General features: G+C 46.0%; 1 protein-coding gene across 3 annotated transcripts in view; it reads left to right on the top strand.

The window, feature by feature from the left end:
• Positions 1-69: 69 nt before the first annotated feature.
• Positions 70-22,939, top strand: part of PDPK1 (3-phosphoinositide dependent protein kinase 1) — a 45,617-nt gene continuing 22,747 nt past the window's right edge. Inside the window, exons 1-14 of one of the 3 annotated variants that reach the window (XM_083713337.1) lie at positions 70-3,553; positions 7,466-7,720; positions 8,522-8,564; positions 8,776-8,913; positions 10,130-10,274; positions 11,010-11,107; positions 11,568-11,643; positions 12,958-13,026; positions 13,176-13,272; positions 14,163-14,336; positions 16,405-16,628; positions 17,063-17,120; positions 17,980-18,132; positions 18,632-22,182. In XM_083713337.1, the coding sequence (XP_083569463.1) occupies positions 3,530-3,553; positions 7,466-7,720; positions 8,522-8,564; positions 8,776-8,913; positions 10,130-10,274; positions 11,010-11,107; positions 11,568-11,643; positions 12,958-13,026; positions 13,176-13,272; positions 14,163-14,336; positions 16,405-16,628; positions 17,063-17,120; positions 17,980-18,132; positions 18,632-18,739 (1,662 nt within the window). In that variant the 5' untranslated portion in view covers positions 70-3,529 and the 3' untranslated portion in view covers positions 18,740-22,182. Of the gene's footprint in view, positions 3,554-7,465; positions 7,721-8,521; positions 8,565-8,775; positions 8,914-10,129; positions 10,275-11,009; positions 11,108-11,567; positions 11,644-12,957; positions 13,027-13,175; positions 13,273-14,162; positions 14,337-16,404; positions 16,629-17,062; positions 17,121-17,979; positions 18,252-18,293; positions 18,598-18,631; positions 22,183-22,939 lie in introns of those variants that run through there. The other 2 variants (XM_083713336.1, XM_083713339.1) reach the window with 2 other exon arrangements.

Genomic DNA, 22,939 nt, shown 5'->3' with positions numbered 1-22,939 from the left:
CTTTCTGGGCATCTGAAGCTGCTGGGCCTGGTAGCTGCCACCCACAACAAAAGGCAAGAATATCAAGGAGCCAGGGAGGGTTGAGCTGTATCCTTGAAACAGCTCTTGGTGCAGTTTCTTGTATTGCAGATGGGTTTAATATCTACAAATCCACCAGAGAATTAAAGCATCCATCAGATTCCATTGGTCTCTGAAGGCTGACCATCTCAAGTTCCTTCAGCACTGCAGCATGCAGTAGCTGCCTTCAGCCCAAACCTCACCAGGGAATGCTCTGTCGGTGATGATGGATTCACAATAAGCCCCCCGCTTACAGCATGTGAAGCCCATCCCCAGCCATATGTGCTAGCTCAGTGATGTGCTGAGACAGCTTCGTGGTTATCATATGGGCCATGAAGTCCTAGGCTGGCCCATCTGAGGCAGCCTCAGCATGGACATTGAAGCTGCCCAAACTGCCATGAAGGGATTCTCCAAAACCACATTCAAGACTACCTCTGTCAGCTCGGCTCCTGTCCCATGGAGGTCAGAGGAAAAACACTCTCCCCACCCCCACCCCCACCGAATTGCTATTGATCAGGTATGAGGAGCTGGTTAGTCTTGGCCTTGTCTTTTCCGGGTGGGAGGGGTTTCACAACAGGCACTATCAGCCTAAATTAGATTGTGTTGCCTCCAGTGTGAGAGTGGCCAACTGCAAACTCAAAATGACCCAAGCTGGGGCTGTTTATCGCCCATGACTGCTGCCAGGAAGGATGTTTTATTATCTGTGTGGTGCAGCAGCAGTAGCAGCAGCAACACACATCTCTGCAGCCTTCTTCCATGCTGCTGTGAGGGAGGGTAGCAATCAGTAGATCAGCGCTGAAAGCACCCCCCCAATGATAATCTTGCCTCAGGCAAATGCAAGCAGCATCATGCAAGTCTTTTGCTGGAGGTTGGGGGAGAGGGAGAGGGCTGACCAGCCTTTGGCAACTGTGTTTCCTTTCTCTTAGAACTTATTCATTGTGCTCAATAACTCTTCCCAAGTTGGGAGGCAAGGATAGTAGTAGGAGGGTGAGATACTGAGACATTTCTAACCCAATGAATGCCAAACACCTTAGCCCAGCACCTTGCAGCCTTGAGCAGATGCTTGCCTCACTCAACCCCATCCCTTCCTGGCATGTGATGCAGCCACAGATGCTAATCAGTTCCAATCAGAGCTCTACTCAGAAGCTCCGATCTGCTCTGCTCAGCATTTTCAAGAAAGATATGTTCAAATCACATGCAAAGATCTAAGCTGGTTAATTGTTTTGAAAGTACAGCCCAGGCTATCTCATGAGTGCAGACATCTGTAGACTAGACCCCCATACCCTCTGGGGCCAGAAAACCAAAAGGCATAAAAGGCCAGAAAACCAGTTAGATGTTCTCCTGCCATGAGTTGAGATGGCTGAGTTGAGAGTTGAATCAATGACTTCCAGGTTCACATCCTCAGGACCTGTGTTCTATCACTAGACCCTCAGCTATAGTGAAATGCGACCATCTTTCAGCCCTGTACCACCCTACACCACCTATGCTCTTTCACTGCATGGATGAAGCCCACAGAGAACAGGGTGGCATAGTTTCAGGACAGGATGTGTGTGGGCGGGGGGAGAGGGTCAGGCATTCACATCCAAAGAGAAAGGAAATGGCTGGCCATCATTGTTATCAAACTTTATTTCCTGGTGAAGGAGTCCCCCCTTCCCTCAAGTTACTAGTGTGCCAGAGACGGAATGTCTTCACTTTAGCTTGGAGTCTGGCACAAGGGCTGTGTTTGTGGCTTTGACAATGATGCCCACTTGGAAATCCAACTACAGAACCTCTTGAATCCACTTTGGACATCCCATCCCCCACAAAGTGCCTTCAGTGAACCTCTTTTGAATGTGGGATGACTATTCCTTGAAGTTACAAATGCATCCAGTAAGCAGCTCATACAAAAAGGCGACACCTGCTGGTACTACATTCTTGAAATTACAGAAGTTTAAAGGAAGTAACTGTTTGTGTCTGGTTCCTGCCTGCCTCCATACCCATTATATGGCCTTTTAATGCTGGTGAGCAGAGAAAGAAGTGGCTCTCCACTCCGACCTATTCCATGTGCTCTCCTATTGGATCACTGCTGGGATGGCCAGTGGGTATATGCTTCTGAATAGCACTAGCTGCTAGAAACTGCAGGTGGGCTGGTACACCAGGGTCCTGCTTGAGAGCTTTGCTTTGGGGCATCCAATTGGCTTTTGTGAACACAGGAGACTGGGCTAGATGGATCATATATCTAATCTGACATCCGGGCTCTTCTCTTCAGAGTTCCTCCTCCAGTACAGGAGAAAGGGTATTTTCAGGAGTGCCCCTCCCAAGGAGACCCACTTGGCACTACCACTGCCATTCCAGGCCAAGACTGTTCTTGATTCCCAGACATTTGATGGTTGATGTCTCTCTTCTGCTGCTGGCAGGTGGTGTTTGCTGAACTGTTATGTCAAGGCTGTTTTGTTGTTTTAAATTTTCAGTACCTTACATGATCGTCTTCAGTTGGTATGTATTCTGTTTTAACAGCTTTCCAAAAACATGTGTCGGCTACAATGTGTGTGTTGCGTAAACAGTCCCCATGCTGCTCCCAGGGTAGTTTAACCTCCGGTTTGCTAGTAAAACTGAATGACTGTTCTGTAAATGATGCACGTCTAAAAAGTGTGTCACCAACATGAAATCTCTGCTGTATACTTTTCCTGTAGTGATATAAATTGCAATGAGATCTTTGTGGAATGAGGTGATGAAATAAATATTACAGTATCTTGTTATATCTGATGCTTTCCATTGGTGCAAGTAGCCCTGAGAATATTTATATTGAAGGGTGGTGGGCTCAGGGGCTCTTGCACTATCTTTGTGAGCGTAAGAACAGCGGCAGCAGCAGGAGAGTCTCATCGCTGCTGAGGCAGGAAGAGAGCAGACGGAGAAGTCGAGTCCCGGGCCTGAAAGCCTCTTCACCGCCCTCCGGCTTCCCGAGCTCCAGCCGAGCCAATGGGAGGAAGGAAGCGAGCAAGCCAGCTGGCTCCGGGTCATCCACGGGAGGCGTCCCCAGGCAGCCTCTCTACCGAACAGCTCTCCCCCTTCAGTTTGCCACCGTCCAAAGGGGGGAGTGGTGCATCACGGGAAACGGCGGTTGGAGGCGAACCAGAGGCGTTGTGGGTAAAGCGAGTGGGCGTGACGCACTGCTTCACTCCCGCTTCCCGCGGAGCCGGCAGGTCAGCTGACCTGCTCCTCTTTCTACTCGCCCTCCGCCCGGCTTCTTTGGCGCAAGCGCAAGACAGTCTCGCGTGAGCTGACGAGACGTGGCTGAGTGCCTCGGCGCCCATCCAGTGCTGAAGGGAGGCGGGCGGAAGTCCCGCCCTCCCCTAGCGGAAGAGAGCATTGTTGTGGCCGACGTCATTCACGGAGGACGCGGGCGTCCCATTGGGTCGGACTCTCTGGTTGGAGCGCGGCCGAGTCGTTCGCTCGCTCGGAGGGCGGGCAGAAGGACGAGCAGCCCGCGCCCATGGCCAGCACCGGCAGCCCCCTGGTAAGCTCCGCGCGGGAGCTGGCGGGGAAGGGGCGAGGGGAGGAGAGGAGCGGCCGCTTGGCCTGCGCTGCCTTCCGGGAGGCCGCGGCGCGAGCGGGACCTCTGGCGGAGGGAAGGTGGGGTTCGCCGCTCCCCGACCCCGGGTCTCCTCTTGGCCAGGGGCTCTGCAGGCGCCTCGGGGTCAGCCCGGGATCCTAGCCGGAGAGGGGCGGGGCCCAGGCTACAGCGCGGAAGCGAAAGCTGCGGAGGAGCCGGCTGGGCCCTGACCTCCCCCCCCCCCCCGCTGTTTGGCCTCCCGTCGTCTTACCTGGACAAGCAGGCAGGCCTCGGCCAGAGCCTGCCTTGTTTTGCGTAGCGGCGCGGGATCCCCGTAAAGTGAGTGCCCCACTTAGGCGGGGAGGGGCGCGCCCATTTGCCCTCGGAATTCCACCTCCTTCCCCCGCCGGCAACGGAGAGGGCAGCTCGTCTTCCGGTGTGCATAGGGTGTTGGCGCCTCCGACTGTCGCGGGCGATACGGAGGTTGCGATTTCGGCCACATTCCGGGCTTAGCATTAGCGTTAGAGCAGTGTGCCGCCTTGGCCCACCGTTCTGGGGGCCCTATTAGTCCTGAGGGATTGAAAAGCTGAATCTTCCAGTGGTCAAAGAAACTTCTTATATATTAGTTAAGGAGCAATTCTGTAAGGCAGACGTCATGCAAAGGATGCCCAGTTGATTTACGGCTGAGGTGAGATCTAATAAGCTCAGTCCTTAGGAGGTGCTGCTGTAGAGCGAATTCTTTCTTTTTTCAATATATGTGTAGCATTTGATGCTTGTTGTCAGAGGCGTTCATTTTCAGCCTGTTCTACTTTAAATTTGTTTCACATCCTGATTTAAAGTTCTTGAGTAATTGCCGTTCTTCCCAGTAGTTTCATTGACACAGTTGGCCACTGTCATGGCTGTTTCTAGTGTCATTTAGTAAAAAGTGCCCATTGTTCTGTGGCACCAACTCCAACCTATTCCCGCTTACTTACAAATACATATCAGCTGGTGAAAACTGGCACAGGACAGGCAGCTACCCAGTCCTCACATTATGTCACATGTGTTTGAGGAAGTGTAGGTGTTGTTTCCACATGACCTCTTGTTATCAGCAGAATTAAAAATGCAAATGCCAGCCATGAGTACATATGCCATAGGAGGCATAGAAGACTCCACATTGTATTGAATCAAATCAATGACTCATCCAACCAATAATTCCCTGAGCTGGGCAACAGTAGTTCAGTCTGAATGGAACAGAGCCTGGCATTTTTATACATGCAAACCACAAGTTCTATAACACTTATGGCCTTTTCTGCAGAATTGTGTGACTTTAAGCCACCATCAGAGTTCAAAAAGGTGTGTAGCAAGGTGTCACAGGTGTGCCTGTGACCTTTGCACTTTCATTAGCTTACTTGACTTTTCTTAGTACTGTAGAATGACTTAAATGTGAAAATGATTCCAGATTTCTTGTGCAGTTTGTGTGTGCATCTGCCTAGCATCATGTATTGTGTGCAAACAGTGTACACTTGCTTATCCTGTGTTCCCCAGAGATAGGCAGATGTAACACCATCCTAGATAAAACTTCCTGAGCCTGATACCCTCCACATATTTTTATTACAATTCCCGTTAGCTGCAGCCAGCGTGGCTGTGCTGAAATCATAGTCCAAGGCATCAGAAGGGCACCAGGTTGAGGAAGGCTGTCTTAGCTTCTTGGATTTTAGCATCCCACATGGTGAGTCTTCTGAGTCCAGGGATGGCTTTGCCTTGAAATTTGTAGGCCCTGTTCACAAACAGTTCACAAAGAAAAGTTCCATACTGAAGAAGCTCCATTGTATATTTCCAGGGCATGGATTATATATGCCTTTGCAAGTAATTATCAGGGGGCAGTTTACCTGCTCTTTGCTGTGAGCATAAAATACTGCACTTGCCAAAATGTTATTCTGCTACAAAACAAACTTACATTTCACTGGTGATCCTAGACTTCTCAAGGCTGGATGTATGCAGTGGCAGCAGCTGCTGAACTGTATACCATCTATCTGGCTACAGAACTCATTACCTGGGCAAGTCAACCACATGCTGTGACTCCTGAGAGAGCCTGAGGTTCTTTATTTATTATGTTTATTTTTAATTATCTGCTATGTATATTTTCTCTTGGAACACAATTGTTATAAATATAAAGCAATAAAATAATCATCCCATTAAAATCACATTAAACCTCTTAAAACTAAACAAAACAGTTAAAGCAGAAGATTAATAAAAGCAACAGTTAATTAAAAGCAGTTAGCTTCATGCCATATTGATGTTTTATTATCTGTGGTCTATTGCTGATATACAGCCTTTGACACAATGAAAATCATGGGCTGGACTCAAAATTCAGGTGGGGGTTGAAACCATAAAATTTCAGTTGCTGGGTAAGTGTAACAAGGGTGTGTGCATTTTAAAAATCATGTTAGAAGTAATAAGCTACAGAAGTAGAGGAACTGTTATCTAGGCAATAGTATTTCTATTCAATGTGTGTCAGCAGGATTTTTATAACACTTTCAAACCTACCCATACCTGGCCTGGGTACTTTTCTTTGGCACTGGCAAGAGCAAGTGGGACATAGTAAGGCAGCCATTAAAGCCATGGCCCATTACAAGTTAGCTCATTTATTCAGTCTGGAACACTATTTTTACTCTGAAACTGGATTCATACCTAGAATGGCAGACCTTGATAAGCTGTTCAGAGGAAATTGAAATGGCGATGTCAAATGGATAGGAATGTTTCAGCCAGTCTGATGTGGAAACTTGGGTTTTCTGAGGAGTCTTGACATCTTATAAACCTCTCTCACCTGAAGAAATAGCAACACTGAAGGAAGGAAATAATTAATCATTCATTTAATTTCCTTAAAGTTAAGAGTCTAAAGGAAAGTCTGAAAGTTGAACTTGTTGAAAAGCTTCCTGATATAAATGGGGAAGCTGCTTGACTTTGGATATTTGAATACCTCTCAGTGTAAACAATACTGAATTAGATAGACCAATTAGCCTGAATTGGTATCAGTAGTTTCCTGTGTTTCAATGAAAAAACAGGCACCAAGCAATCAGTGAAGCACAATTCCATACATTCACTATAGCAGTCCTCAATATGCTAAGCTTCCAGTCAAAAACATTTACTGTTTCTCATAATTATTATTAGAATGTAGTTTGGAGGCTACTATTCTACTGTAAGATGACAGAATGACCAGAGGTCCTAGGAGCACATTGTAATAAAATAGTGGAAGAATTGTAAGTTAGTAGGTAGTGTACCTGCTTTGCATGCAGAAGGTCCCATCTTGAGTCTCTGGTGTCTTTGGTTATGTAAGGATATTTTAAAGCCATGAATTGCAGAATTATTATTTCATTTGAGTAAGCTACTCTTTTCACTGGTTCGCGTGTCAAATATTAAAACGCCAAATGGTTTCAGACTGTTTCAGTTTCTCTCTAGCTAATTGGATGTGTGTGTTAGACTTACCAAGTTCTTCAGGCAGCTTCCGAACTTTGTGGATTGGATTCCTTTAGCCTTCAGATCTCTGAAGACCTGCTGTGATCTGAAATACTTTGGCTTTTATAGATTCAAGTATATCCTGGGACCTTAGGGTGAAGGGTGTGTAATTAATAATAGTAATTATTTGTGAAGCAGTAAGGTAGGTTGCAACTCTTGACTCTTGACTCATTTTTGTGTGTTTTGTACATGCTTGATCCATGGAATCACAGCAATGTAGCATAGCTGCCATGATCACCAGTAGCTGCCTGTAGCCCCCCCCCCTTTTGAGGGGAGCAGCACTCCTGAACCTTGGCATATTTCCAACTTGTATACGGGGATGTGTGGCTAATAGATTGCAAGCTGCAGCATCATGTACATTCTTTCTCTTTCCTTCAGTACGATGCTGTTCCAATCCAGTCCAGCGTGGTTTTATGTTCCTGCCCATCACCATCAATGGTGAGGAACCAGGCAGATCCCAGCCCTTCACCTGTTGCTGCTCCTTGTGGCAGCAGGCAGGGACTGAGCATGGAGGGCACAACGGCTGAACCAAGGGGGAGTGAAAAATCCTTGCAGCAACCTCCACAGCCTCGAAAGAAACGCCCAGAGGACTTTAACTTTGTCAAGATTCTGGGCGAAGGGTCTTTCTCAACAGTGAGTATCTACTGCAACTGGGGGTTCTGGGAGTGTCGTGGCAGAAGCCAGCCATTTGGCCTTTGTGTATCATTGAGACAGTTCTCCCCCCCTCCCCTCCCCACTTAGCATTGTCTAAGGAAAGCACTTTGCGCACCAGCTTGCCCAGAGGAAGGTTCTACTTGGCTCTGCAGGAGGTCAGAGAAATAATGTTCACAGCTGTTGGCTGTTATGGTACTTTTTGTCCTCTTGTGGCCCCTGCAGTCTCACACCAGACTTTTAGTGAGATGAGGTTACCACCTCTGTCTGTCCTCATTGAACCCCTGCTGTTGTGCGCATGTTCCATTGGCAGGTTTTGACTCTCCACCCCTGTGATGCTTCATTGCTTGCCATAGCTGCCCCCCCCAACCAAAAACAAAAAACCTCTTGGGTACCGTAGGATTCCAGGATTTTAGGACTTCTTACAAAACGATGGTTTGCCTCTTCCGTTCTGGACATGTAAGACCAGATTCAACTAACCAAGCACACTAGCAAAGGCCAGTGCAGTGACTCCCACTCCCCCACCCCCTAGAAAAAAATCTGCCCTAGGAAGTTGGGAGAACTGCCAGAACAGTTCCTACATGTTGTCTTTAGGGAGTGCTGGGAATGTGTATGAGACTGGCTGGTGTAACTGGTGTGGATAGAGCAATGGTCCCTTGGGGTCCTGGGCTCCAATGGGCGGAATTCCCCTTTTCCACTGACCCCCCTCAGTAGGTTGGAGACCTTTTGTGGGATCTTAGTTGCGTGCAAAACATAAGGCAGTTCTTATTTCCCATTTAACAGGTCTTCTTGGCCAGAGAATTGTCTACCTCCAGAGAATATGCCAGTGAGTAACCCTTTCTTCATTAGGGTGTGGATTTTAGATGGATGATGTCCTGTCCTCATAATGGAGCCAAAGGAAGTCTAGGTTACGCCTGCTGCTGCTGTTGTGGGAAGCTGCTCTCTAAGCGTAGCTTCATAGTCAAGCAGAGCAGATGAGTTTGCAGCTTCACTGTGTATTTCCCAAGTGTGTTGTAACTTATTTGTCTTTTTAAAAGTTAAAATTCTGGAGAAGCGCCACATCATAAAAGAGGGCAAGGTGCCGTGCGTGAATAGGGAGAAAGATATCATGTCTTGCCTGGATCACCCTTTCTTTGTCAATCTCTACTTCACCTTTCAGGATGATGAGAAGCTCTGTATCCTTCTGGGTGGAAATGTTTCATGGTGATATTTGTTGGGATAATGTGTGTGGGAAAAAAGAACCATGTTTCTTCATTTGCTAACCCAGTGATGTTTTCAAAATAGTTGTACCAGAATTCTTAGGCAGGATACAAATGTGAAAAATCTTAAATCTTGTAAACCTGGCAGAGGACGAATCTTGGGCCCCCCATGGGTATGACAGTGCCTTAAGGCACCCCACTCAGCCTCCCTCTCCCACTTTCTATTTTTTAATTGATATTTTTTGTTTGATGAGATTGCCTAGTTTTTGTGGTAGGAGGAGGTTTGTTGTTGTATTTACTGTGTTTTATTTGTCTCTAGGTGTCTGTGCTTTGCCTTTTAGGTGTATGGGGGTGTTTCTGAATACCACCAGTTTTTCTTCTGTGGAATGTGTATTTTGTGGTGTCCACAAGTTTCTTTTATCTCCAAATGTGCCCCTTGTCCCAAAATGGTTGGAGACTAAGTTAACCACTGTACCGCATTGGCCCGAATATAAGCTGCACACTTAAAATTCAAGGTTTATTTGCAGGTGCTGGCCGCCCCCCGTTCAGGGCGGTAGTGCCAGGAGGCAGGCACGGAGCGCGCTCACAGCCCAGCACCAGCACCGGCTTGGGTACCTGGGTGCCTGACTCCGAGCTGGTTGGCGGTACGCGTGCTCCCTAGCTGCTTGGCGGTGGGTGGGAGGCGTGCACAGGCTAACCAGCTAGGGAGTGTGCACACCGCTAACCATCTGGGAGTCTGCGCATGCTCCCTAGCTGCTTGGCGGGGGGGCAGTGGCGTGCCTGCCTCCCTTCTGGTTGGTGGTGCGCATACTCCCCCCCACCGCCAGCCACCTGGAAGGTGGGCATGCCGCTCCCCCCCCATCAAGCAGCTAGGGAGCGCACACCGCCAACTAGCTGGGAGGCGCGCCACTCCCCCCCCACCAAACATGCGCTCCCCAGCTGCTTTCAGCAGCATATGGTAAAAAAATCACCAATATAAGTCGTACTTTTAATTTTTCAGGGTCCAAAATTGGGGGGAAAGTGCGGCTTATATTCGGGCCAGTACGGTAAATCTTTGGCTATGTGCAGAGTCCAGTCTTCTCTTTCCAAGCACATTGCCACCTATCCCTTCTAACATTGCCTCAGATTATCTGCCTTTGTGTTTTAGGGTCCAGAGATTCACAGTATAAATTATCCTTAACTTAGTATTCAGATTTTGGTCTTAGCTACGCCAAAAATGGAGAGCTTCTAAAATACATCCGGAAGATTGGCTCATTTGATGAGACATGTACTAGGTTTTATACTGCTGAAATTGTGTCTGCATTAGAGTACTTGCACGGAAAGGGAATCATTCACAGGTAATGTAATGAATTCAAATCCATCTATTCTTGGTTCTTGTTGCTGTTGTCATAGTTACCGTTTGTTGCCCTCCTGATAGATTTCTCCTGGTGGCTCAAAACTCAAAAGTTTCCAAAGCAAACAAGCAGTGTCTTAGGTACCTTTGTTGAGACTTCCTGGCTATCCTGCATTCCTCACCTGTGGCGACACCAGCCTAATTAATTTGGCACAAGGCATTGGCTGCCTTGGAGAACAAAGTATCCAGCAATGGATGGGGATTTTGGACAGTTGAAATCTTTCCCTCCCTCTGTCGCCTTTTGCCTTGGATTTTTTGAGGGATGTCCCATTCTGCCAGGTCGCTAGCAGAGTAAATGTAGCGCCTCTTCCTTACTGTTTGCCTGCCTGCAGTAGAAGGCAGAAGAGAAGAACTCAGCATGATCTAACATTCAGATTTGCTCCATGTCCCCCTGCTGCCTGGTCCCCTCCTAATCATTTGGGAAGCAGCTCCCAATGCCAGGCAGAGGAGCAGGTAGGAATCTACTTCAGACCTACCAGAACAGGCAGAGACAGTAAGGGCCAAAGGACAGCCTTAGTTTCCTAGATAGCTGCTGTTACTTTAGAAGCCTGGGGGAGAATCAGCTTTCCATGGTTGGGGCATTACATGGACAACTCGGGATTTCCCCAGGGGACACAAATAGTTGGTGAGGGCATGACTCTGTGCATGCATGGCTCATTCCCAGCTGTGCCTTTTGCAGGGACCTGAAGCCAGAGAACATTTTGCTCAGCGGAGACATGCACATTCAGATTACAGACTTTGGGACAGCAAAAGTATTGTCTGCAGACAGCAAGCGAGGTGGGTGCAATTTCTCAACCTATCAACGACTAAAGCAACCTTCTGCAGTTTCAAATTCCTTAAAACTGACCACAGTATCCGATGCTACATCTCAGTGGGGTTTATGACGGTTCTTTACTGAGTAAAGGTAAAATGGCTATACCGCAGGAGATGACATCAGAGAGGAAACCTGCAGGGTCACTAAAATGGGGCAGCTGAAATCAGGTGATAGTGGGGTGCCCATGGGGTGAAATGCTGCTTAGTAATGCTTAGTGTTGAGGGGGCGGGGAGTGTTTGAAAAACAATAGTCATTATGTAATATTGGATGCCTACAAGTATAGTTAAATAAAAGCTGATGAAATTTGAATTGCACAACAAAAATGAAAGCATTGTTTCCAAATGAACACATCCAAGCCTTCATGAGGACCTTGTAAGAACATTTTTAATGATTAAATGCTTACTTGCATCTTGGTTTCTTCAGCACGGGCGAACTCCTTTGTTGGGACAGCACAGTATGTGTCTCCAGAGCTGTTAACAGAGAAGTCTGCCTGCAAAAGGTGAGTTACATACGTTGCCTTTGTAGAGGGGTTTTATGACTGAGAGAGAGATCTTCAAGGCAAATGGGTGAGGCCTATTTCCATTAGGGTATACCCTATTCTTGTGCCTCAGTGCCTCCTGCATAATCAGCACTGAAAATTTTTAAACAGCATGACAATGGCTCTTAGGATTGCTTTTGTCTATTTTTCTGTAACATGAATAGTTCATTAGCACTTGGATTTAACATAACATACCATCAAAACATGAAACAAGACGTTCTAAGCATTGTCGTCATGTTTTCTTGCTGCAATCTCTTGCCGCTTTACTTGGTTTGTACATTAAACAAGACAGAGAACTAGAAAGCTCTGTGTGGGCCATTTATTTTATTTTAATTTTTTTAAGCACCTATTCAGCTTGGGATCTTCTTCAAAGGGCTGTATTGGGACCTAGGCCTGGGCGATATATCAATATATTGCTCAGGACTGGTCCTTCCTCCAGCAGGCACTGTTAACAGAGGGACTCGGGAGCAGTGGCGGTTTCACCAGCGATATACCGCTGAGTGAAGCTGACATCGTGGTCTATTCCTCATACCAGTCCTGGGCAATATATCACCCAGGCCTAGGTCCCAATACAGCCCTCATACAACGGAGAGGGAGAAACAAGCTCTATTGACGAGGCGCCGATGCAGCTGTTTCCTCCATATGCATCTTTCAACTGCTCGGCTGAGGAGTGTGCAGCTATCCTTTCCTTAGTTGAGCAGTTAAAAGAGCCCCCAGCCCAGCGCAAACAAGTTGCATTGTCCTAACCCACAAGTCTGGGTGAAACTGCCTCAGCACAAGTGAGAGCTGGGGCAGTTTCACCCACTGTTTTGCGGGGAGAGGACAATGCATTTTGTTTTTTCAGCATTGCAGTATGTCACCAAACTGCGATGTTTGGCTTGCGATACACTGCGTTGTTGAAAAGCTGATATCGCTCAGTCCTATTGGGACTTTGCTGAAGGCTCTCTTCTGCTGCTTCCATCCTTCCTGTGGGAGCCTAACCCAAGATGAGGAAATACATAGATCTGGTTCAGGAAGTGCACAGTGACAGCTTCTGCAGCAGATCCTTGGGAAACGCCCAGGGATAAACACCTTTTCTTCAAGGTGCATTTACCAGGCATTCCAAATAAATTAGAGTCTGATACTCCAGGGGAATTTGCAGTTCTGCCTGAAAGGGAATATGTTGTATGCTTTTGTTGTGGGTGCCTGAACTAGGAGATGGTGAAATTGGATATGCCCACAGTGCTAACTCTTCTGCTTTGCCTTCTCATCTTTTTGCCTGTCTTGATGATGCAGTTCGGATCTGTGGGCTCTTGGCTGCATCGTATACCAGCTTGTAGCAGGATTACCACCATTCAGAGCCGGGTAAGACTTTGGAGCACACCAGTGCCAGACTTCCCACCAAGTTAGTGTTTGCCCGTGTACCCATAGGGTGGTATAGTTTCAACCTTGAAGTAGACTTATAGGAAATGTTTGCATAGATGTAACTATACTTTTCCCCGTCCTTTTTGCAGAAATGAATATCTCATATTCCAGAAGATAATCAAATTGGAGTATGAATTCCCAGAGAAGTTCTTTCCGAAGGCAAAAGATCTCGTAGAAAAGCTTTTGGTAAATGAATTGTATTGTCAAAAGTTTCAAATGCATGCTAGAAGCCTCCAGTCAGATAACTTGCACAAAATGTGGTACTCATTGCTGCTGTTCTATCCCAGCCGGTGTTTTGGCCCTCTAGGCTTCAGAGTCCCGCCCCCCAACTGTTGCCCCTTTGACTTGTTCCCTGTCGCTTCTGCTTTTCCACAAAGCATCTTCAGAGCCTTGTTTCTTAATCCCCACTGCCTTCCCATGGGGTTTTCTGCCCTCTCTCTTCCCAGCCTCACCCCGACCCACAGATATACTCCTTTATACCTTATACCTTGTGTTGAGGTATTAATTTCCAGCTAAGGCCCCCCTGCTTTCCCTCTCTTCATGGAACTATACTGTTAGCTTTATTCCCAAACTAGCTGGAACTTTTCAGCCAGTTGGTGTTCAAGATTTTAGCACCACAAGAACCATATGATACAGATGTCAGCCTCAAGGCCAGCAACCATCATTCCTTTCCTTCCTGCCTGTCTCCTTCCATCTCTTTTCTCTTTTAATTGGCCACTTGCCTCCCATTTGCTCCAGGAAGTGGAGCAAAACAAGTTGACTTCATGACCAGTTCCTTGAGAGGATCTCTATCCCGTTGCTTTATGCCAGTTAATCCTATACAAGCCTTTGTTTCACGGGTTATTGCAAAAGCCCCTTGTGAATCACCATTAAGGGGTGCTTGGAGAAGAAATCTCAATTGTCCTCCTTCTTCCTGGAGTCTCGCTTCTACTAGGTACATCAAAGGTCCCATATTAACAGATTGTCCACAGAGGTGGACTGACTGAGTCACCAAGATCTGAAATGACAGGGAGTGGAGCCAAAGACGCCCCCTGAGTCTTTCTAGGGAAAATGTAACTGTGTCTTCACTTAACCAGGTCCAAGATGCTACCAAGAGGTTAGGCTGTGAAGAAATGGGAGGATATGAGCCCTTGAAGGCCCACCCCTTTTTCGACTCCATCACCTGGGAGAATCTGCATCTTCAGACACCACCCAAGCTCACTGCATATTTGCCCGCAATGTCAGAAGATGATGAGGATTGCTATGGAAATGTAAGTTCAGGCTTTGATACTGATGCCAGGGGAGATCAAAGGCTGCTGAAGGGCAGTTTGTCCTTGTGAGTGCCTCACATCCTTCTCCATCCATCTCAGCATTCTCAGTAGGAGTTCCCATCTTGATCTACCATGCTCCATAGAGGTCTTTTCAATACCCTTGCATCCTTCAAGGGAGAAATAGGCCTGTAGTTCTTGTTCTGGTCTAATCCTTGGCTCCTCTGTCACCCTCACTTTCACTTGTCCAGTTCACATGACCAGAGGGTGAGAGCAGATACTGAGCTGAAAGCAGAGCTCCTTCCCAGCTTCCTCCCTCTCTTGCAGAATTTCTGCATGCAAGTGGAAGGTTAAAGCGTGATACATGGATGTACTGTGAGGAGATAATGAAATAGAACAAAGCAAGTAAAAGGAAATGTTCTAGTTTCCAGCTGGTTAAAAATATGGGATCACTGGTGAAATTTGTGAAAGAGATAGAGGCTTTAAAATTTGGAGACAGGGATTTTTCTGATACATATATTTAATCAATCAAGGCAGGACTATTGATCATTCAGAAATTAGGAGAAAATTGAATCCAACAAACCTTCCCCCCCCCCCTTTGGCTTGAGTGTCTTAAAGTAAAATGGGTAATAAATTATGTAGATAGTGAATCAAGAAATGAGGCTGTGACCCGAGCCCCCTCATCTGCCATATTGGGGGTAGGTAGCATGGATGGATAGGGCAGAAATCTCCTTCTGCTGTTCAGAGTGGCCTCAGCAGCACTCCTCCAGCACCACTGAATTTCTCATGCTGCCTGCCAAATGGGGTGTTCTGGAGAGGGAGGACTGGACTGGCTCCACTGCTGCCAGCAGTCCCAGGGTGGACTGTAGGGTGGAACAAGGGTTTGCTTGCCCCCACATTTGTCCTGGTTGATATGTGCAACTGATGGAGCAGTGGCTATGCTGCCCATTACACTCTACTGTGCCTTACCCAGATTGGGTGAGGATTGCTCTGAGGAAATTAACTGATTTGGAGAAATTAGGTAAAACAACCCTTTATTACGATGCAGCGTGATATCCAGTGTCTCAGCGTCATACTCAATTGTAGACCCATTGAAATCACTCTACTGGAGCCTCTTGATTTAAATTGGCCTCTTATGACTTGCAAATCACCCATAAAATTTAGTTAAATAGCTGCAGAATATAGGTAAAATCATTCCGGTGAAAATCTTGGGAAGCCTACTGATTTTCTTAAGTATAACTGGAAAGGAAAATAGAAAAAGTCCAGTACAAGCATGTGCTGGAAGTGTCAACAGGAGAAGGGAGGTGGTTATTATTAATGCTATTATTAAAAAGTGGAAGCAGATCAAGCATTTTACAGTCTATAGATTATGAAACCTCTCTAGGTCCTGTCCTCACTAAATTGTGTTGAAGCCTCAGTGAGACAGAGCATAAGGAATTAGTCCCATTTATGAATTGAAGCAAGAATGTTTTTAAGCAAAGAAATGGAGAATATCACTAACAGCAGAACAAGTGGCCAGAAAATGAGTGGGATTTTGCCTTGATGGCAAAAGTGATGTACTGAGTAAAATAAAAGATGGCCACACAGCTACCATATTTTTCCGTGTATAAGACGGTTTTTAGCCTAAATTAATTAATAAATAATTGCAACATTCTGTGTATAAGACGCCCCCTCAATCTTTTTAAACTTACTTTGTTTGGGGGGGAATATAGTTTATATACACACACTATAGTATTTTATGATACTGTATGTTGGAAGCTGTTTGTTTTCTTGCAGATGATATGTGTTGCTTTCCTAAAGTATGGGCTTACAGTGTTTATACAGCATAAATAGTACTAGTAGCATTTAAAGAGAGCATTCAGAATAATAAATAAATAATATAACATTGGTTGTATCCATTGTTAGTCACATTCATTGGCACATCTAATTTAGGCCCATTAATGTTACTGGATTTACTCTTGGAAGACAACTTGGATATTATGTTGGCAGATATATTGGTCAGAAGAAAAGGGTAAGATGCCACATACTTTGCCCCCATTTATTCTGAAAACTATCTTTCTCATTTTGATAGTATGACAATCTCCTGAGTCAGTTTGGCTGCCTGCAAGTGTCTGGCTCCGCCTCTTCTCAGTCCTTGTCTTCCCCGGAGACGTCCACCCCACAAACCTCAGGCAGCAGCAACAACATAGAGCAATACATTCACAACCTCGACAGCAATTCCTTTGAGCTGGACCTCCAGTTCTCTGAAAAGGAGAAAAGGTTACTCTTGGCAAAGCAGGCTGGTGGAAATCCCTGGTAAGCACTGTGGGGTGTGGGGTTTTCCCCCCATAGAGTGGCTTATGCAAATGTGTGTGCACGCATGTGCTTACACTTGCTTTCTCTCCCTCCTCCTCTCTTGAGTGACGTCCTGCTCCACAAATAAAGTTCAGCTTCATCAGTCTTGCACCTCACTTGCGTGTTCCTAACAATGGAGGGTGGCAGAATCTGGGGCTTTAGAAAAGGGGGAACCAGGACCATTTGAATTGGCCAGAGCTTAGAAATGCAGCCAATTTCTGCCATGGGATCTGACCCAGAGCTGACAGTCCCATAAAAGTGCTGCTAGCTACATCTGGCTGCTGGCTACTTTTCCTCCTATCACTGACACTCTGTATCTAAAAGCCTGTAAGTGGATGGCTTGGCAATGAATGACGGATTGATGGAAATAACACAAGGTGATGTTTTCTTCTCAGGCACCAGTTTGTAGAAAATAATCTAATACTGAAAATGGGTCCAGTTGACAAACGGAAGGTAAGTCACCTGATCCTGTGCCTCGGATTCATTCTTTAAATGATTGTACTTGTGAGTCTAAAGTACTTGGGGATATGAAATAAAAAAAACCTGCAGAGTAGTGGAGGGGAAAGAAACATATTAAGAGAAACCAAAAGCAGATTATCCAAATGTTGTAGTTTGTGGTGGGGAGTGTAACCCTGTTTGTTCTCCTTGACCTCCACATTTCATAATTTTATTTGTATGCTCTTCCATGTGTACCAGGTGGTTGGTAATTAGGTAACTAAATAAATAAATAAACTAGTGGGGAGGGAGGGAGGCCTTCTAGTGTTTTGCAGAGCCTGCCATATATTTGACTATCTCCCCATTGGGCAGAAGTTGTGGGTGTTTCTAGAGTACAGTGAGCTCCAGGAACAAGTTGGTTCCCAGACCTGGAAACGGCAAAAGAGGCAGAGAGAGTGTTGGATGGGGTCTTCAGGGAGGTCCCACTCCCGTGATGACAGTTCCCCTGCTGTCATAGGGAATGAGGGTCTCAGGGAAAGAGAGTGTTGCCTAGAAGAGAGTTTGAGTTTTGAAGACATTTCATCATTTGTCCAAAATTTGGTTTGGAGACTGTTGCAGGAAAGGCAAAAAAGTTAATAGGTACTTCCCCTTCCTCGTCCTGTGAGCTGGTTGTGCTGCATATGGTAATGGCAGAGAGGCAGAGGAAACTAGCTGCTCAGAAGATGTTGTGATGATCCCTTTGTGCTCTATAACAAGAGTGTTGAGTCCTAAGCAGTATCCTGTGGTGGTGCTAGAATCCTTCCTTTCTTGACCCTTTCTTTGAAGCTGCTGACCCGCAGCGCTGGCTTAGCTCTAAGTGTTGTGTCCTCCTCTGCAGGGGCTCTTTGCTCGCAGGCGTCAGCTGCTGCTCACTGAAGGGCCACACTTGTACTATGTGGACCCTGTCAACAAAATTCTGAAAGGAGAAATCCCTTGGTCGCTGGAACTCCGGCCGGAAGCCAAGAACTTCAAGACCTTCTTTGTTCACACAGTAAGTGACCCCTTCCTGCTGACAAGTTCTGACTTCACCGGTTCTGTTCTGTGGGCTCTTGCAGGTGTATTATTAGCAGGGCCCATTCAGCTGCCAGTGCTTCCTGGGAGGTGCTGGAGGTGTTGAGGAAGGTGCTGGAGGTGTTGAGGAAGGTGCTGGAGGTGTTAATTGGCTGTGGGATCCTTCCCCTTTTTTGAAAAATGGATCTAGAACTTCCTGAAGTAGCAGCTCCCCAGTGACACAGCTCCACACACTGATGACTCTTGTACCTTCTCAGGCCAGAGTTGGCTCACGCAGCCACCCCTGCCTTTTAATAGCTCCTGCCCGTTGTTTGGTTTTTACTGTGGGAGACTTCTGGTGTACAAAGTGCTGTGTGCAACCTTCATCCCCAGGGGAGGGAGGGGAGGCCCAAGCCCATGCACTGCCTGCTGGCCTTGTTCAGCTTAGTTAGGTTCTTGCTGCAGGAATGAGTAGGGACTAAACCTTTGTTTACTTGTAGCCTAACAGGACATACTACCTGATGGACCCAAGTGGGAACGCTCATAAATGGTGCAAAAAGATACACGAGGTTTGGCGACACATATACCACCAGAACACTGCGAAATGAGACTGCCCCCCCCCCAGTGCCCTGCCTCCCTCCTTGCTGCTAGAGCGCCACATGCTCCCAGCCTGAGGACTCCTCCCAGCCCAGCCTACATCCATCTCCAGGGCCAAAACTAGTTCCTTCTCTAAGGAAAAGCCCAACCAATGGAATTCAGGGTCGCTTTGCTTGCTTTTGTGCTTCTGTTGAGGCTTCCAAACACACACACACTTGCACAGCTCTCTTTGCTGCCGTGAGAGACTCCCTTGGCTTCTGCTGCAAACTGCTGACTTCAGTGTAGATGAGTTAAGCCAAGCCACGCGCACAGCCCAGATCATGTGGGGCGGGATTATTACTGTGACTTTCCGATTTTATCATGCAACTGTGTTTCGTCAGGGAGCTTTGAAACATCTCCGTGTGAGAGGCCACCATTGTTTCTGCTGCCACTTCCTCCCTTCTAGTTGGTCTCTAGTTGGTATCCAGCACTTGTAACCGCTGCTGCAAGCGGATGGACGCCCTTACCGAACCCTTCAGGTTGTGTCCAGTTGCAGGATTCTCCATGGATGGTACTTCTAATTGCATGTTTTGCAGATAGATACACTCCGGCACAGGTGGTAAGAGAGGGAAAATTTGAATGTGGCACTTAATCCTGGAAATCAAATTTCATACAATTTTAAACATGGAATTTTAATTTGATGCATTTACATGTTGAACTAAGGAGCATTAAAGTTACCAGCATGCTTTTAACTAATACTAACTGAGAGGTTGCCTAGTTAGTACCAAGCTGTATTGATGTAGTAAATAGACTCTTCACCTTTTCCAAAGAGGGGGAGGGGGAGCAAGCTGGTTCTTTCCAGGGTGGAGCACTGCAGGGGGCTGGCCTGTTGTGCCTGGGGAGAGAAGCGCAGTTGTACAACTGATGACTTGATTTGTTGTCTCTTTGTATAATGAGGTGTACAAATATATTCCTGTCTTGTTCAATGGCAAAGCGTCAGACCTTTTAGCAACTTTGAAAATATTTTACATGATTTAAATATATTTAAGCCCCTCCACTAATCAGACTAATTGTTGTGTTTATGTAAAAATGTTGATACAAAGGAGGGGAAGTGTATGGTACTTGAGTCATATCTATCAAATGTTTCATATCGTTCTTTTGTCCTTTTCCTATTAAACTGTTATGGTCAAACATTTCTTGTAACATAGCAAAGATATTGCTTTCTCACTGCAAGCATTCTTTCTCTATGGTGTGCTCTCATATCTGGGTAGCCCAAGCTTTTTTGCAGGGAGGGGAACAGGTTCTTGCCCAGACACCAGTTCTCTTCCTCACCCCCCAAAAGTACTGGTACCACTTCTGTTCACTTTTCACTTGTACCGTAAGAGAGAATTATTTCACTAGTGCTGAGCAAGAGGTGTCAGATTTAGGTTCCATTTTGAAGGTGAGGGTTTCTCTTGCCCTTAAAGTCAGGAGTAGACTTGGAAGTGGAGAGTGTCTGGTTGTTGCTGGAAATAAGAGAATCCGCTCTTTTCAAAGTTCCACCAGCACAAGGTAAATAGCACTTCTGGAACAGATGAGGCTGGTCTACTGTTATCTCTAGTTCTGTCTACAAGTTGGACCATTTTTCCTGTAAAGCTTTGACACACCCATGTGTTTGTTCATACATGCACACTGTCTGCAGAAGCCATCACATGGAACATGGATGTATTCTTTTCCTGCAGCCAGGCAATGCAACCATGACTCTTAACAAGCCACCAGAAGTAGTGGAGCCAAGTAGAAGTGCTTTTGGCAGTGAGAATCCCCTTCCAACAGCTGTCAGTCATGCTGGTTGTTTTTCTTCCTTCCCCCTACCCCTTGGTAAAACTGAATCCCATTGGGTGAAAGCAAGTGGCAACTTATCATCACCCACAACTGTATTAGATTGTCTCAGGAGAGGTGCTGGGAAGCTCCTCTCTGGAAAATGATGACACACACATATTTGACTTCTCCCATGGATGATGATTGTTCTGCACAATTCATCTAATGATTCAAGGAGTCTTTCTAGTAAGAAATGTCCAGCGATACGATTATGTTGGCAGAACTGCTCTGCGACTGCACCAGAGGACACATTTTTCTGCTTGGCTTGCCTAAATTTGCTGGCTGCATCCTGCTATTTACTTGGATTAAGAAGAAGCATCTCTGCCCCATTAAAAATGGTGTCCCATCTCTTCCGGTCAAGCAGTCTCTCCCAGCCTTGAGTAGAGCCAGTGGTAGGACCATAAGAAAAATAGCACTAAAGGGGAAGAGTCAGTTTGGACCAAGGGGGAACAGACAGGAGGAGCAAAGAAGGGGAAAGAGATCCAGTCATCTCGCTTTCACAGCAGGTCTGAAGCTTCGAAAGGCAAGAGAGCGGAAATGCTGGTTCAGGTGGCTGAGTGGACACCTTTAGAACAGGTGATAATATAATTCAAGTCCGGACTAGGGTTGAGGTATCTAGTTAATGGCACTCTCCATACTCTTGCTCTCAAGTAAATCATCTCTCTTCAGCCACTTTCAGGACAAGTGCAATAGTCTTAAAAGCCGTGTTTGTCACAGTTCACACTGCTGCAAATATTAGACCTTGGGAGGCGGGTAGCATTTTGCTGCTGCATTTGACTGGATTACTAAACTGCTTTGAGGGGTGGTTGTGGTTGTTGTTTTTACAATCAAGTGTATATAAATAAACCACACATAAGGCTGAGTGTTTTGGAAAAGTTCTGTTCGAATTACCACACAGACAACACCATCAGGTATTTGGTCCAGGAAGACAAGCTGGGCTGGGTCTGCTAACTCGTAAAACAGTGACACAAAACTTTTGTGTCCCAAACCCAGCCTCTGACATTGCTTCTCACTTGCCTCAGATTCACACATCTTCTGCATTGTGAAAGACCTAGAATTGTATGGAAGCTTCCCATCAATTAAGGAGCAAACTATTGTGTGAAAAGCTTGTTTCAGTTTATGCAAACTTGTTTCTGAAATCCATGAAGCTCAAAGTGAAAGTTCCAAATGGGAAGCTCTGGATTTTTCAGGCATTAATTCTGGTTATAGAAATAAACATGAGACCTAGGTTAGTATCTTCAGTGATGAATTATTTCATGGGGTAGTGATATAAATTAGCTTGGGATAGCTAATTCTTGTCTACAATTATTATAAGCAATTGCAACCTTTTGGTATGCATGGTACTTAGAAGCAAATCCCACTGAGTCTATGGGACCTACTCCCAGGTAAGTGTACATAGGAGTGCACATACTTTTAAGTGGTGATCAAGCTGAACTCTCCAATAGTAAAAGTTGTAACAATATCCAGTTTTATTGCTACTTCATAGTTACATTATAGGGGTATTTATTTCTGAGCTTTTTCCTCTTAAAAATTGAGTTCCTTCTGTTGCTGCATGATGATGCTTATGTCTGCATACTGTTTCTAATCCCAGATAATAAAACCCTCCTGTTTATTATGGTGATTGTTTCAAGTTTCAGCTTTTTTATTTCCTCATTTCTTTCTAAGTGGAAAACCAAAGTGTTGTATAACTTAAGATACGGCAGCTTGCAGTTTCATCTCTAACACACAGCATCTGCGCTTCATTCACGTTCCCAAAATAGCAAAGCAAATTTAGGTTTGGATAAGTAAACATTGCATATTCCATGGTTCAAAACTTCTGAATTCCCCTATCTGCATTACATATTGCCAGTATGGAAACTGCTGAAGAAAAACGTTGATCCATCGTTAAAGCAAAATACTTGTGGATCCTCCATGTCGTCCTGTATCAATCTGCCAATGAATTGGGACGCGCTCTCTCTCTCTCCCTCTCCATGTCCCACGATCCACATTGGCTTAAATCATTCACTTATTTTTCAGGAGCTGGGTAGGTGGAAGGAAGGCAGTCTCCAGTTCCCAGCCCCTTTTTTGTGTGAAGGCCATGTATTATACTGTGGCACAGAAGTGGCTGCTGGGTCCTGAGTGGGAAAAGAACACACAGGCCCCATTATGCTGCATTAGGGTAAGGCTTGCAGTGTGAAACATTACTCCCCCCCACAAAGGTATTTTTAAAGCTGCTTTTTAGGTTTAAGGCTAACCTTTCAAAGAAATGAGGGCTGTAATGGCCAACATCAGATCAGTGTATTCATGAGAATGCAGCCAGTGCTATATCCCCCACACAGAGGACATTTCCACCCACCCTGGCAGCAAAACACCTGTCATGTGTTCTTCTGCTAACC

Source organism: Podarcis gaigeae, assembly GCF_964106915.1.
Source record: "Podarcis gaigeae genome assembly, chromosome: 14".
NCBI lineage: Eukaryota > Metazoa > Chordata > Lepidosauria > Squamata > Lacertidae > Podarcis > Podarcis gaigeae.
Note: the sequence above shows the minus strand (reverse complement) of the source record. Positions and strands in the feature narration are given on the sequence as shown.